We start from the raw sequence: 15,853 nt of genomic DNA on the forward strand, positions 1-15,853 counted from the left end.
GTGCATGTGCACATGTGTGTTAGAGAACAACGTCAGAATCCGTTCTCTCCTTCCACCACATGGATTCCAGAGATCAAGCTGAACTGTCAGGCTTGGCGGCAGGTGCTCTCACTTGCTGGGCCATCTCACCAGCTCCTAGTCTATAATTTATATTGGGAACTAGAGAATCTGTACCTATAAAAATAAAATGAGCAAAAACTGGCTCCAACATTCCTCTGTTAATATAACTTATTTGCTTAATATAAAAAGGTTTAAGCTGAATTCCTTTACCAACGCATTTCAACATCAGTCAACATGGTTTTCAGGAAGATTTAAGTTCCAAACTTAGATTCTCTTTTTTTCTGAAAGTAAATTATGGTTACAACATTTCTTCCCTTTCCTCCTCCCAATCCTTCTTATGTGCAACCCCCACTCCCTCTTTCTTTGTTGCTGTTAGTGAATTATGTGTGGGTGTAAACAAGTATAAAAATACAACCTGCTCAGTCCATTCAGTGTTACTTGTTTGTGTATGATTTCAGGCTAACAGGCTGAGAGCTCATCCTTGGCTGAGACTATTTCCCCACTCTCAGCGTTCCTTAGTTGCCTGAGCTCTTTAGCTAGGAGTGGGGCCCCATGAAATTTCACCCTGCCCTGCTAGCTTGTCTATTGGTCATTGTCCAAGTCATATTTAGGCAGCCATGTTGTTAAGGTGTCATGGATAAAGCTTCCTTGTTATTTCTGAGAGACACATTCTCAGCAGTTTCCGAGGTCCTCTGCTCTCAGAATCTTTCTGTCCCCTCTTCCATAATCAGCCCTATATTCTAAATTGCATGTTGGTATTATCAGATAATAAAAATGTTATAGATTTGGGTTGGCAAATTCTCGAGAGAGTGAAAACCGTAATACTTTGTCTTTTGCCAATTTCTTTTAACTGGATACTTTTAAATTCTAGTCCAGGCTATGCTTGTTGATAATTTTTTCTCTTTTAATCCCTGGCTCTCTCCTCCTCCCCCTCTCCATCCCTCCCTTTGTTCTTGAGACCTTTTTTGTTTACTACAAGAAATAGTTTGTGATTATGCTTTTATATGTAATCAATTGAGTTCAGTATTTATGTATAGTTTATGTAGAAACCATTTACAAAATAATATCACTATTTTACAGTGACCTCTAAACTGTAAATTTGGAGCAGGAAAAAGATTAATGAATTGATTACTAGAATCCTTGTTCAGTGAATCATATCTACAAATAAGTTACTAGCTCTCAAATAAACCCATAGTAAGACAGTCTGAGGTTGAATTAGGTCTTCAAATAATAATAACAAGTTTTATCTGTGTGCTCCAGGCTATTTTTATACCATTTTTATTTTCTTAACTTCTCCCTAGAAGTCAATAAGGTATACCTAAGTATCTCTTTTGATTAATAAGGAAATAGAGACAAGGGACGTTTACATGACTGAGGTAGACAGACAGACAGACAAGGGATGTTTATGTAACATAGGTAGATGGATAAGTAAAGTTGAGCTGAGTTCTTATTCAGAACATTCTGTGAAAACCTGTTTTGTTTGGGGTTTTTGTTTTTGTTTTTTTTAAGTGTGCTCTAATCAGAAACTGAAGAAATGCCTAAGCAGTTAAATGCACTGTAGAGGTCTAAATCCTCCAGAAGGTGGTGCCCAGGACCTACGTGGAGGCTCACAGTCATCCTTTACTCTAGTTCAGGGAACCTGGCACCTACTTGTTGTCCTCCATGAACATGAGGCCTTCCCAGTACACATGTATACTTGTAGGCAAAATACTCATGCAGATAAAATAAAAATAATTTGTTAAGATTATGCTAATCAGATGACAGGAAATTCTGTTAGCACCTTCCATTTTGTTGCAGTAAATTACATGTAACAAACTTGACCTTTTTAAGAATGGAGTGTAAAGCTCAGTGGCATTAAGCGTCTTCACACAATTGTGTAATCATATTGCACACATATCCGTGACGCTTGAAAGACTGTAAAATTCACAGGAGTTCCCTAAAATAACACTCTTGTTTTAAGTCATCATAGCAGTTTCCTTGAAAGTTATGTCTACACATAATCATTTGATCATAAGCATGGTCAGTTAACAAACTCAGTAGTTATTTCAGGTAAGCTACATTTGTGATGTCATTTATTAATACTCTGCAAATATTTAAGTCCTGTTTAGTATGCTTTACTCTGGTAGGTACTAATTATTCCGTGACAAACAAAACGGTTTGTTCTGTCAGGTGGATAGTCTAGTAGAGGGAGATGAGTACTAAAGTCCATCATAAGTTATAACGCACATCATGAGGAGGAGAAATGAAATGTTATTGTAACAAGAGTCCTGATAGCTCTTAATTTATCCTGAGTGTCGTGTTTCTCAGGCATTCACATTTGAACTATGACTGAAGAGTAGATGTGACATAGGCAGATGTGAGTTGAAGTTAGAGGGAATAAAGTCCCTGAGATGCACCAGGTTTGAGGAACCAGAAGAGTGCTGTGAGGTGTGTGGCGAGGACAGGTGTACGTGTAAAAAAGACCAAGCCAGATGAAGGAGAGTTCTGTGAACAGAATTGTCTGTGAACGAGTTACAAAGATACTAACAGTTTCCGGCTTCCAAGTCTCATTTCTTAGCTGTTTTCTTTGTTTCTACCCTCAATCCTGCCTGTGAAGTTTCCTTAAACCTGAGGAAACTCTTTCCTGTTCCTCTGACCATTAACACTACGTTTTCATTTGGCTTCACCCTGGGCACAGGGAAGGTGGCTCCTTGAGTAAACTGTTTGCCATGCAGGCTTGAGGACTTGAGTTGGTATTCCCCAGCACCTAAGTGAGATGCTGGGCGTGTAATCCCATTGCTGGGAAGCAGGGAGATGAGGATCCCGAAGGTGAGCTCCAAGTTCAGTGAGAGTCTCTGTCTAAAAAGATAAGATGGAAAGCAACTGGGGGGATATCCATGGTGATCTTGGGCCTCCACTGATATGTGTGTGGCTGGTTGTGCACATACATACACACACACACAACATAGTTTGTCCTTAAAACCATGCAGAGTCCTTTATCATGTAGGCCTGATGCATTATATCCCACCATTTTTCATCAAGTTTACTTTATCTGTAATGATTCACTGGACCAAACATGCTTCTGCTTTATGTCTGTGATAATCTTCTTGTAAGTGTCTGCGTCTTTCCCGTCTGACTTCGCTAGGTCGTTCATGGTCTATTAAGTGTAATAGACTTAGGAATACCAAAGGTATCTCAGAATACATGATCTGCATAATATTTTGAGTATAAAAAAGCCATCAGAAAACAAGTAGTGCTTTACTAAGAAGTGGATATTTTATTTTATTTTACTGCTGTTAGTGCTGTTGATCAGACTCAGTGCCATGCACATGTTAGGCAGGTCTCTACCACACTTCAGCGCCTTTTAAGTTAGCTTTTGAATTTATTTTGTAGAGAACATTACTATTCATCTTGTTTCAGGTTATCTATCCTGCGGACCATAGCAGGATATTACCAGAGCTACAAACATTACCTCATGTCTTATTCCTGTTTTATTTCTTTCATAAAAATCAAATCTACTTTACCACAGCCAAAGCACGCCATTCATGTCCTCAGTGTGTTAGAATCCCGTCCATCCTATTGATACTTTTTCACATGTTGAAATGCTTAAAAAAAAAAAAAAGTCACATGAAATATTTAGCATAATATATACCGGTTATTTATAGTATCTCTGTTATATGCCTGATTTTGTGTTTACTAAATTTGACTGCCTCAGTTTTGCTGACATTGATGTAATAGAAGGGTTATGAGTAATTGCTAAGAGTTTTTCTAAATAATACATATTTTGTCAGGAGAATTATTTCAGTGTTTTTCAAAGAAAACATTATTACTTCGTAGGAAAAGCCTTCTGAGAGAAATAAAATGTAATTCCAGATTCCTTTTATTCTTAACTGTATTATCATTGAATGCCATACTAAAAATAGTAATGCATGTGTTGTAATTACCCTGCCACCTTCCTGAAGTCTGCACACTTTCCCAGCCTATGTCTCCATTGTCCTATACTTAAACTTTCTTTCTTCACTATTTTTTTTCAGCTTTATATACAGGTCTTTAAAATTTTTTAAATGGAGGATAGGACTAGGAGGACCCATGACCTTGAAAAGAATAGTCTGCTCCTTTCACTTTGTCATTGCTGTTTCGGAGTTCTCATTATACTGTGAGCTGTCAGCTAAGTTGCATGGGTAAACACATGGTTTTTCAAACCATACTGCCAGGATTCAAACTGTAGCTCTGCCCCCTTTTAATTGTATCACCCTGGATAAAGAAACTTCATAGTTTCTTCATCTGAGAGAAAGAGCTTAAGACATGCTTGACACATGAATAGTCTGTGTCAGCTGATAATAGTCGGATACTCCTTCACAGAAATTACCTTTTGTTCTTTATTGCCCCTTTACCTTTGAAATTTCAATATCTATTTATATACTGTCCCAAGTATAATTCTTCCTCCTGAGTTTCAACCTTAACATAGAATGTTCAGTGAATATTTATGCCAAAGTAGCTTACAAATGACTCAGATGCAACATGTCTATTGACTCTGGCCCTGACCCTTTATTGGTTGGTTGATTGTCGTGTGACTGACCTAGAACTTTCTGTTTAGACCAAGATGACTCTGAGCTCACAGCAGTCCTGTCTGTCTGCTGGGTTCTGGGATACATTGGATTTTCTTATACTTTGTAATTGCTAACCATTCATCCACTAACCCAAGACAAAACCTGAGACCCACAGTCCCAAGCCCTGTTGACTACATCTTACATGCACTTACATTGGCCGTTTCCTCTACATGTGCATTATTTCAGTACTCAGCTGCTCTTATGATGGGAAACACCAAAATATATCTGCAGGTCATCGCTCATGCGCCACTTCTCATCTTCAAGGCCATTCAGTGTACTGCTTCAAAAAATTCATTGTTTGAAGAAGCAAATAGGATTATTATATGCTTAATTTTTTTAGACAACCTAAGAATAAGATTTAAATTGTAACCAGCTTATCTCTTTAGCCAGATCAATCTAAAGGTCTTTGAGTTCTTAGAATTTATGTCGTGTCAGATTTCTTTGTCTACACTCTGAGCACTCCCCCTCCATCTGTCCCTTATACTGAACGACCTACACTGGTCATTGTGAAAGCAGAGGCTGTTGTTAATCTCTTTTATGTCTTCAATATTTAGTATGGTACCAGATAATAATAATAATAATAATAATAATAATAATAATAATGCTAGCACAGTGTTGCTCTCAGCTTATATCTTGTCTGTGGTGTCACTGAACTGGTCGGTAATGAAAGAGTTTCAGAAATTATAAGAGATCAAAGTCTTCTGTGTCAATTTAATAGAGTAATTTTATACTTTTGTAATAATCAGACGTAGTTTTTTATATGGTGTTTTTAATTTTGTTTGACAAAAGTGCCAATCTTTAGTGATTTGGAAGGTGTTTTTTTCAATTGATCACTCCACAAATTGGTTTGAGAAATACTGCATTAGAAAAAAGTCATTTACCAGACATGTACTTGACTTGTACCTGAGTAGTAGTATTTCTAGAGCTGCAAAAGAGCTACAAAAGAGCTCAGTAATTTAAATAGAACTCTCACATACAATAGTTAACGTCTTGCAGTTGAAAGATAAAAGCATTATAAACAAATATTATGTAAACATTGTAGTTTGTGCCCCACAAATGTAACCAATGTGATTACAAATGGGTTGGACTGCCTTGTTGGTCACAACATGACAGGCTGGACCATCACTGCGTTGCAAGGAATCTCCCTAAGAATGTCACTCTTCCAGAATATTAGTCCTACCATTACAGTTCTCTTGAAATTCTGGTTTTCAGTGATAATACTTGTGGAATAATTGCTTAAATTTTTTTCTTACAAAAGCAATCTAATGCTTCATAATTCATGTTATCACATAATACTTCTGTTTATTGTCAGTGCAGACGTCTTGTAATGAGTTGAGACAAAGAAGTGCATGACTTCATTGTTTCTCTTAACGAGTATAATAAATTAATGTTTTTTCCCATCCCATGCCGTTGAAAGTTAAAACAGTTAACAAATCACACAATTCTTAATATTTATCTAAAAATGTTTCTGTACTGAACAGTATGGAATTATAAATACTGAAAAAAATAAGAAACCATTTTCTTAATTCCTTTTTCTATTCTTAACTCCTTTTTCTATCTTGCTTACAAAAAAAACCCCGACATTTAGTGTCTCAGTGTTAATGAGTTAAGAGGTCATTTCACATTAGAATGAATTAGTCGGCTTTGAAATTAAGTAGAGCTTACATTTTGTTAAAATTATTTGAACCATATGGTTTTTACTTGTTTTCATAAAATATATAAATAGAAATCACTAATGAAGAGCCTATTGCTAAGAATGTTTTTAATTAGCTAATTGCTGTGGAGGCCTAGTAGTGTTAAAACTTGATTAAAATACTCTATACCTAAAGTCTGTAATAGCCTTATGGCCTTGTTGGTAGTGTAGTTTATCACAGACTTGTACATATTCATTCAGAAGTAATCCTCTATTCAATTTCATGTGCTCTTCAGTATGAATGTTCAGTTTCTTGTGCTGTTCAAAAGAATTATGACAACTTTTTTAGATAGAGACATCCATAGTTAAAGGATGTACTTGCTATAAATAATCTGTAGGGTAAATACATACTTTAAAGTAAGGAAGGGGCATACTTACTTAAGTAATATTTTTGATAAATTTAAGATTATCCTTTCTAAATCTTATAGATGAAAGAGGAGGAAAGGGATTAATATTTCTTTGCTACCCAACAAAATGTATGTTATGAATTGTCATACTTCCAGAACTTTGATGATAATTTTTTATTGGATTTGATACAACGTGAAGAAACACCATGAGGAAGGAATAAAGTGAGACATTCAGTGAAGTTTGGTTTCATCCCTATCACAACCTAGGAGTCGCACTAACAGTGATGGTGTAAAAACAGCATCCTTACCTGACCAGAACACTCCCTTTGAGTATGTGTTCACTAGGCTGGATGTGGTAGCAGGCTCTTGTCATCATGTAGGAAGCTGATATCCAGGCCACCCTGAATCATAGCCAGACCCCACCTCGAAAAGATGAGAGACAGCGTGAAGTAGGGCAGCAGGCAGAGGAGGGGGTTACTTGATATAAGATCCCAGTGTTTTCAGTAGAGGTAGCCCATACCATATTGACTACTTGAAGGGGGGGATAATTAGAGCAAGAAATAAATGAAGAAAAGTATATCTGCTTTTATTTGCCCAAATTTGTTCTCTTTTGAAAAGCTTGGAAAATATAAATATAAAGCTAAAAGAGCCATAATTGTATTTGCTTCACAAAGTAAGTTTGTAGGGATCCTTAGAATTTATCTCAAAGGTGTTGAGATCTTGCTTTTCTAGAAGAAATTTAAAAAAAAATAAAAGTATCAAGTTATGAAAAGACTCATTTTTTAATCACCTTGACAAAGCCCTATGTGTGTAGCTCATCTCATGGATGCTTGCCTTAGGCTTCCCAGTGGCTGCTGTCTGGGTGAAGAGCTGGAGGCAGGTATTTTGGTAAGAACAGAGTGTCATTCAAAATGCTCATAATGTTGTCACAGCAAGGAGGACAACAGTTGACACAAAAATCAATTGAAGTAAAAAAGGAGTCTTCAGTCACTCTACTTAAAATTTAGAAAACGTTACCTGAGAATATTCTAAAATGGTTGTAAGCATATATTACTTTGGGTTTTATTTTAAAATCATAAGAAAAAAATAAAAGCAAGTCCCTTATTGGGATTAGGTTTTTATTTTCAGTTTGAAGGAGTAGCTGTTTTTTAAAAAGTGTTGAGTGACATTCATTTTGATCAGTTACAGAATAAGTTGCAAAACTCAAAAGCTTTAGGTAATGAAAAATTAAGTGTGTTTTCTTTCCTGTTCTAGTTACCGGTTTACTAAAGTAGTGAGCATACATGAGCACTTGAGAATTGGGCTACTGGAGCACCTGAGCAGAGAGGGAGTGGTTCACACTCAGCTTTACAAAAGACAACTTTCTCTTTTTGAAGGGGATTACTTTGACTATTTTCCAGGTACTGGGGAAATTCCAGATTCATTGCAAGTTATGGGATGGCTATTAATTATTCATATGTTGTTTTCAGACTTGGTTTTGGTTGTATAGTAAGATTTTGAGTTCTTCAGTTTAATGAAAAAATAAATAAAATAGAAGTTTATTAAGACTCAACATACGTCACCTAAAAGTTTTTTCAGAGAATTAGCCAGAACATAAGTTAGTGAAAGATTAAGTCTTTTACTTTCAAATACTAGTGTATTTATGAAAGGATATGCGTATGCATATAGCAAGAAATATTAGGTGCAGTGCATCCATCATTTAAGTAACTAAACATTTCACATAGTATTCTAGTTTTTAGGATGTTGGGCTAAGTTTTAGATAATTCTTTATAAAATACCTGGTGTTCTGTATTTATTTTACTGTTCTTGAGGGTTGCAGTGGATAAAGTTCTATTTACATTGAACTATATAGCAGAGTGCCCAATAGGTGAGACATTTGAGTATTTAGAATGCCAGTAGAATTTTTGCTTGGTTCCTGGCTAAAGATTTAGAAAAATAGTTTTAACTTATATAGATGTAGTTTTGTAGATATTGAGGCTTTGACAGTCATCATTTTCTTTCATTCTGAAGCTTACATAATGCCTCTTTAAGCCTTAAGAGGACTTTTTGAGCTGGGCTGTGGTGATGCACAGCTTTGATCACAGCCGTCAGGAGGCAGAGGCAAGCGGATCTCTGAGATCAAAGCCTAGCCTGACCTACAGAGTAAGTTCCAGGACATCCAGAGCTACACAGAGGAAACCCTGTCTCAAAAAAAAAAACAACAACAACAAAAAAAAAAAAAACCAGGACTTTTTGGACATATCTAACTTTTGGATAAATATTATTATAAGCAGGTGTAAGTTGTGTCCTTTTGTGTCTCTTCCTCTCCCAATGTTCTAAGGACCATTTCTGGTCTCTACTTGATACTGTTATTCAGCTAACACTTTCTTGGGCTGTTCAGCCAGCGTTGTGCTAGATCTACAATGGTGACTAACACATTGATGCTGTCAGCGAATTGGAAGTACAAAGTTCTCCCTGAGGAAGGAATAAATACTAATTACCCCTTGGTAGACTAAGGTGGGGCACTGTGTGTGAGAGAGCTCTCCAAGGAGTGCACGCAAAGGCTCGTTCACTACATTAAACTAAGGGGTTATAGTAAGACTCCTAATTTAAATTGAATAATAATAAATTTGCAGTTTCCAGTATAAAATATACAAGGACATATAGCCCCTTTGAGAAACAGATATTGAGCAGTCATTTCTCATTGTCATTTCTTTTTCTCCCCCTTATCATGTATTTATTTCTAATTAGTTCTTTGGGAATTTTGTGCAGTGTGTTTTGATCACGTTCACTCTGCTCAGCCAACTCTTCCAGATCCAGGGAACTTTGTGTCGTTTCTTTTTTCATTGTTTGTTGGTTAAACTCATTCAGTTCAATTTATGTTGCCCTTATATTTCTGAATGTGTGGCCTGCCACTTGTCAGGGACTCTCACTTAGAGAAGACTGTCTCTCCTTCCCTAACAGTTATCAGTTGTCAATAGCTCCTTGGCTAGGGGTGACACTTACTGTCCACCTCCATCTCCATGCTGAGTCTTGTGCGTGTTGTCCTGTGTCCATCATCTTTCTGACTGTTTCTCCTCATCAGGAACTTGCTATAATAGCTTTTATACTCAGCCATGAGTTGTCTCCCATCACTCTGTCATGAAAGCTAAATTAGTAAAGGCAAAAAGATTACCATATATACACCAAATATGAAATTTAATTATTCATCCTCAAATTTCTGTTGCTCTTGACAATATGTTACACTGTTACCTTGCATGGAATCAGTTTTTAATATTTAAATATAGAAATATGTAACCTGGTTGCCAAGTACCTTACCTATTCATTAACATAAGTTGTTTACTTTTTCCTCTTTTGCATTGAGTTAAAGATACTATTAAGAATCTCTTTTGTGCCAGGTGGTGGTGCACACCTTTAATCCTAGCACTCGGGAAGCAGAGGCAGGCAGAACCCTGTGAGTTCGAGGCTAGCCTGTTCTATAATAGCTAGTTCTGGGACAGTCTCCAAAGCTACAGAAAAACCCTGTCTCGAAAAACAATCAAACAAAAAACTCTTTTGTCTAGTTTCTGCTTTATTACTTTATTTTTAATTAGTATAGATATTTGTACATGATAGTAATTTCATAATGACATTATCAAGCATGGTATTACTTTATCTTTAATATCATCTTCAAAAAATTTCACCTTCGTTTGAGGAACAAACTCTAAACCCAATTATAATTAAAACAAAACATGGCTTAAGATTTTTATGATTTTTTTTTCCCATACTGGGAAAGCTGAGGGAGGAGGATCAGGGTTTTATATTCAGTTTGGCTATATAATAGAACCATATCTCGGGAAATTTTATATGCATGTGTCTTAATATCAAATCATTTTCTCATATTTGGGCCCCATTTTATTATAAATAATGAGAAGATCTAACTTTCTTGATTTTGATGTTTGACAGTGTCAGTTGGCTGAATGTAAGGAAATTAGTGCATTTACTAATACATACATCTGGTTTTTCTTATAATGTGCTCATATATGCTTTGGTTTTGCTAACAACGACCATATATGTTAAGAAATTAAAGTTTTACTTAATTGTACAGTCAAGGACGTGTTTAGGTTACATACGATACGAAAGACTGTTAGTCCATATTCTATTATCTAGTATTCCTAGCATCTTTTAAGTCTAAGAGGGTAATTTCCTCACTTAAATATAGAGAAACATGCACACACACATTAAAAAGGAGTTATTCTTTAGAACATTATGTGCAGTGGCAGCCAGTCTAAGCATCCTATTTCAATCATCAAAGACTTTTCTCATTTTAAGATAAGATCGTATGAAAACACTAAATGATACAATAATTTCACATCAAACAGCAACACAACCTAGCTTGACAAACTGGCTGCTGCTTTTCTCCCCAAATGATGCTTTCACATGGTTGAACGGCACCTGTGACACAGAGACACTTGGATGCTTGACCTTAATTCTGTCTTGAAATTTGTACCCAAAGTTATAGTAACTGGTCCTTACTTGATTTAAAGAACACAACTTGTAAATGTACCGATACTTGGAAGATTAGAGAAATTTCTGACATCGCTTAGAATTTAAGCTAATGTTATTTGTGTAATTAGTAACATGGTTGGCTAGCTGTTGGATCTCTGTATTCATGTGATTTTATAAGTTGTTAGAGAAACAGAACTATGACATCTCCATAAGTAGTCCAGGCCCCTACGTATTAAGAGTATTTGTATTTCATTCTTTAGTGTGGCAGTACTGTTCAAACTGACTTGTGTCCCTGTGAAAGTAAGAACTGGTCTAGAGGATCAGAACAGGTTCACTGCAAAGCCAAGAGAAAGCTCAGACATAAAGGTGAAATGGGTTCAGTACATATTGTCCTTTTGCTTTCATCCTTGGGTTTTAGGGCGCTTTTGAAGTCATTCATTATAAGCAAATATATACTTACCACATGTGCTAAGATTTTATTAGACAAAAATTGCGTGCTCTGTGTTAAATAATGAGAGAAAGGAATAAAAACTGAGAGAATAAATAAATTAGTAAATACAGGCAAAACATTTTATTAAACATATGTATTTATTATGTATGACCAGTGCCAAGTGATATATTCAGTGCTGAAGATTACAGATATGGAAGTTACAGCCCATGTGACTTAGATTAGCAACGATGTTACAATATATGTAAAACCAGTGCTATAGGGAAAGTGAACTGAGCAGTGTGCAAGCCCAGCAGGAAACATTGTTGAGGATCTGAAAACACATTCCTGGCAGGACACCCAGATCTCATTTAGATGATGGAGCTAATAAGGCATGAAGATAGGTTTTCAGATAGGTGAAGTTGTGCACGTTAGGTATTGAGAGGAAGCATAGAAGTTAAGAGACTGTCAGTGAACAAAGTAATTAAAGGCATTGTCAAGGACATAGATGAATAAGAGACTTGTCTACGAATTGGTGTTCTAGTATGACTGTAAGAAGTTATTAAAGGGTTTTTTGTTTGTTTTTTATTTTTCAAGACAGAGTTTCTCTGTGTAACAGACCTAGCTGTCTTGGGACTTACTTTGTAGGCCACACTGGCCTCGAACTCACAGATATTATCCTGCCTCTACCTTCCAAGTGCTGGATTAAGGGTGTGTGCCGCTACTGCCAAGCCTTTTTTTTTTTTAAGATTTATTTTTTATAAGTACTCTACTCATACAACTTTATGTCAGAAGAGGACATCAAATCTCACTATAGATGGTTTTGAACCACCATGTGGTTGCTGGGAACTGAACTCAGGCCCTCTAGAAGAACAACAGCCAATGCTCTAAATCACTGAGCCCTCTCTCTTACCTGTTAAAGGTTTTATAGCAAGGCAGTAACATAATTAAACATAGATAAAAGACCACTGGTAGAGAGTTAACATTTTTTTTTCAGTTGTATTTGGAAGGTCTTATAAGTTAAGAATACACATGAGCCGGGCAGTGGTGGTGCACACCTTTAATCCCAGCACTGAGGAGTCAGAAGCAGGCAAATCTCTTTGAGTTCGAGGGCAGCATGGTCTACAAGAGCTAGTTCCAGGACAGACTCCAAAGCTACACAGAGAGACCCTGTCTCAAAAAGACAAAACAAAACAAACCATGAATAACTTAGTAAAAATAAAGTTCAGAAATTATTCATGTTTGCACCACTTACTTTTTAGCAATTTAGAAACGCTATAAATTTGGATTTTTGTATAATAATTATCGTAACCCTGACCAAGTCAAATATGAAGATTTGGAACTGGTGCTAGTTGTTATATGTTGCTGTGACTGCCTCTTAGCCTAATTTTCTGTTTTGTGTTTTTCCTACTTATGGTAAATCAGAGGATGCTGCAAGGTGGCCACATCTGTGTTCTGATGTGTTCTCTATTGCCTGACCCTTCCTCCATTGCGGGGTTTATAATTGAAAGTAAAATGTCCTACAAAAGAAGAAAATGAAACTCAAGTGGAGTATAAGATTGTTGAAGCATAAAAGGACTTCAGAACAAGCAGGCAGTATTCTTTCCCTTCCTTACCCTATGTATTTCTCTCTTACTACAAAACCTGTTTCTATACTGTAGGCAAACGTAAAGGACTCTAAAGACCTGCAGAGCCCAACCCGAACCATAAAATAATGACTAAACCTAGTAGTGGTCAGTAATCATAGTTGTTCTAGAGACCAAGGCAAGAAATGAGAAGTTCAAGGCCTGTTTGTGATACAGAATGAGTTCAAGGCCAGCCTCACAGATCTTGTCTCACAACCAGAAGTGCAATGAGAGCACGGGTGGAGCTCAGCCATGGCAGGTGTCCATATTCTCAAGCCTCTTAGATGAGCTAGGAAGAGGGGAGGATCTGATAGTCAGCTCCAGCCGGGATACTAATACATTTCCATCTTCATCTTGAGGGGTGGGGCTAGACTACCAATTTAGACTACATTCAGATTTTATAGATAATTATGATTACTTAGCAAACATAAGTTGATTTAAAAAAAAACGAGTATCGTAATTTACTTGAAAGAACTAAAAGTAGAATATGCCTATTTAGTCTTTTGACCAGACTACGTAATATGCTCTTAATTTAAATTACCTGTATGAGCCCAGCAAGCTGAACCTTTCAGAGCTCCAAAGCTGATTTAACTTAGTTGCACATTATTTCTCCAAAGCTTTGATTTCCATGAATATTGATTGAGACTCTGAACAAAGTGGTGTTTTTAAAGAGTTACATGCAAGCAGCGGTTTCTTATGTAGCACTTTTGTCACTGGACTCCAAGACAAACAGATATATATGGCCGTTTGTATGACTTATGTGATTGTATGCGTATGTGACACATTGCATATTCAAACATTCCTTAATAAAGTAACTTGGCTCTTACTGAGGTCAGATTATATACATCATCAGTTTAAAATGATTCCATCATAAGGTAAAATATTGGGGGGAGTTGTGTTTCTACCATCTTTTAAAATTTTTTTCTTCAGGAATTAATTCAGATTAAGAGTAGAGAACTTTTGCAGCTTTTCTTTTTTTCATGAAAGAAAATTGGATTGTTATTAGAGCTATCAAAAGAACACACCCAGGGTCTGCCTAAAGTTTGTCTTCCTAGGTTACTGGTCAGTACTACCCTTTCTAAACACTGCTGCCAGCCACAGACAGGTTTGAAAACAGTTCCTTTATGGTAAGGCACTACCTGCAAAAGCAGTGAGTACAGTTGTCGTCCTGGTATCCATGAGGTATTGGTCTGAAAACCCACAGACACACAGAGTGTTTTCTGTTATGTGGCTTATATTACCACGTACCCTGAGTATGTCCTCCTGTAGATTTCCAGTCATCTCTGGCTTGCTTATAATGCCTTTACATTGTCCTGGCTAAAGAGTGATGACAAGAAACAACTTTGGTCAGTGTGAATGTGGTTCCCCCCCCCCAAATGTTTTCCTATTTTTAATTGATTTGAGCCCATGGATACCACGAACCATCTGTACCTCTTTTAAGTGATTTTTTTTTTCCGCGTGCACACTATCTCAGTTTTTACCTACTCAGGCTAATTTGCAGGTGCCTGGATGATTAGACAATCCATAATTTCTACCAATCAAGTAAAAGAAGGAAAGAAAACTCTGAGCTTCTCTCCCAGTTAACAGGTAGTTTGCTGTGGTTAAAATTAATGCAGATTTTGCAGCAACAAACATTAGTATTTTTATTTACTTTAAGTAAATGATTGAAAGCTTGGGAAATGAATAATATGAGTGCCTCATTTGAGTGTTTGACAGTTACCATTGATTTTTTTTCTGTATGTGTTATGGTAAATTGATGTTTTTAATTGTGTATGTGGTTACTTTTACTTTAAAATATATTTTGTTCATTGCAGTGTTTGAGCAACACACCTCCACTTACTGAATATTTCCTCAATGATAAGTACCAAGAAGAACTGAATTTTGACAATCCCTTAGGAATGAGAGGTGAAATAGCTAAATCATATGCTGAGCTGATCAAACAGATGTGGTCTGGAAAATTTAGCTACGTCACTCCTAGAGCATTTAAGGTTAGTATGGTAAACTTATTCTCAGCATGTCTGCTCCTGTCCCTGGGGCGAGGGCAGGTGGGATCCTCAGGTGAAAGGGATGAAGTCCCATTCCATCGTCTCCCATTTGATACAGAACTTCAGGACATAGCACAGGATGGGTGGTTAGGACTTTTTGTTCGGCTTTTGTTTTCTTAATGTCTAGAAATGGGCTGGAGAGGGATGTCTCAGAGGTTAAGAGCACTTCTACTTTTCCAGAGAACCCAAGTTTTTAGCACACGAGTTGCCAGCACTAACATCAGGTCATTCGGAAATGTCTGTAACTCAAGCTGGAGAGGATTTGATGCCCTCTTCTAACCTCCACAGGTGTTTGCACTCACATGCAAACTCACACACTCATAATTAAAATTAAATCTTTATGAATAAGGCTATCAATAGAGGGAAGGAATAATAAGACGAGCAAATAAAGAGACATTATGGTTTAAAAGGGTTCAGACTCTGGAAACCCTACATGAATATTTTATGTGATGCAAAGAATTTCTCTCAGGCATGCCATTAAGTCTCAGTAATCTAGCTTATCCTTATGGTTATTGTAGATTGTTCTAAAAAATCAGAATGAAACTAATCTGCAAATTATATTTTCAATGGTTCTTACACTTGGATGTGTGTATGTATGAG

At 36.6% G+C, this 15,853-nt stretch overlaps 1 protein-coding gene across 2 annotated transcripts in view; it reads left to right on the forward strand.

Annotated features, from left to right (window-relative positions):
- The window catches only part of Usp15 (ubiquitin specific peptidase 15), a 92,011-nt gene that overhangs the window by 56,319 nt on the left and 19,839 nt on the right, over nt 1-15,853 (forward strand). For both annotated transcript variants that reach the window (XM_057757530.1, XM_057757531.1), the window contains one exon: nt 15,023-15,196. In XM_057757530.1, coding sequence (XP_057613513.1) covers nt 15,023-15,196 — 174 coding nt within the window. The remainder of the gene's footprint in view (nt 1-15,022; nt 15,197-15,853) is intronic.

The sequence above is a fragment of the Chionomys nivalis genome, chromosome 25 (genome assembly GCF_950005125.1).
Source record: "Chionomys nivalis chromosome 25, mChiNiv1.1, whole genome shotgun sequence".
NCBI lineage: Eukaryota > Metazoa > Chordata > Mammalia > Rodentia > Cricetidae > Chionomys > Chionomys nivalis.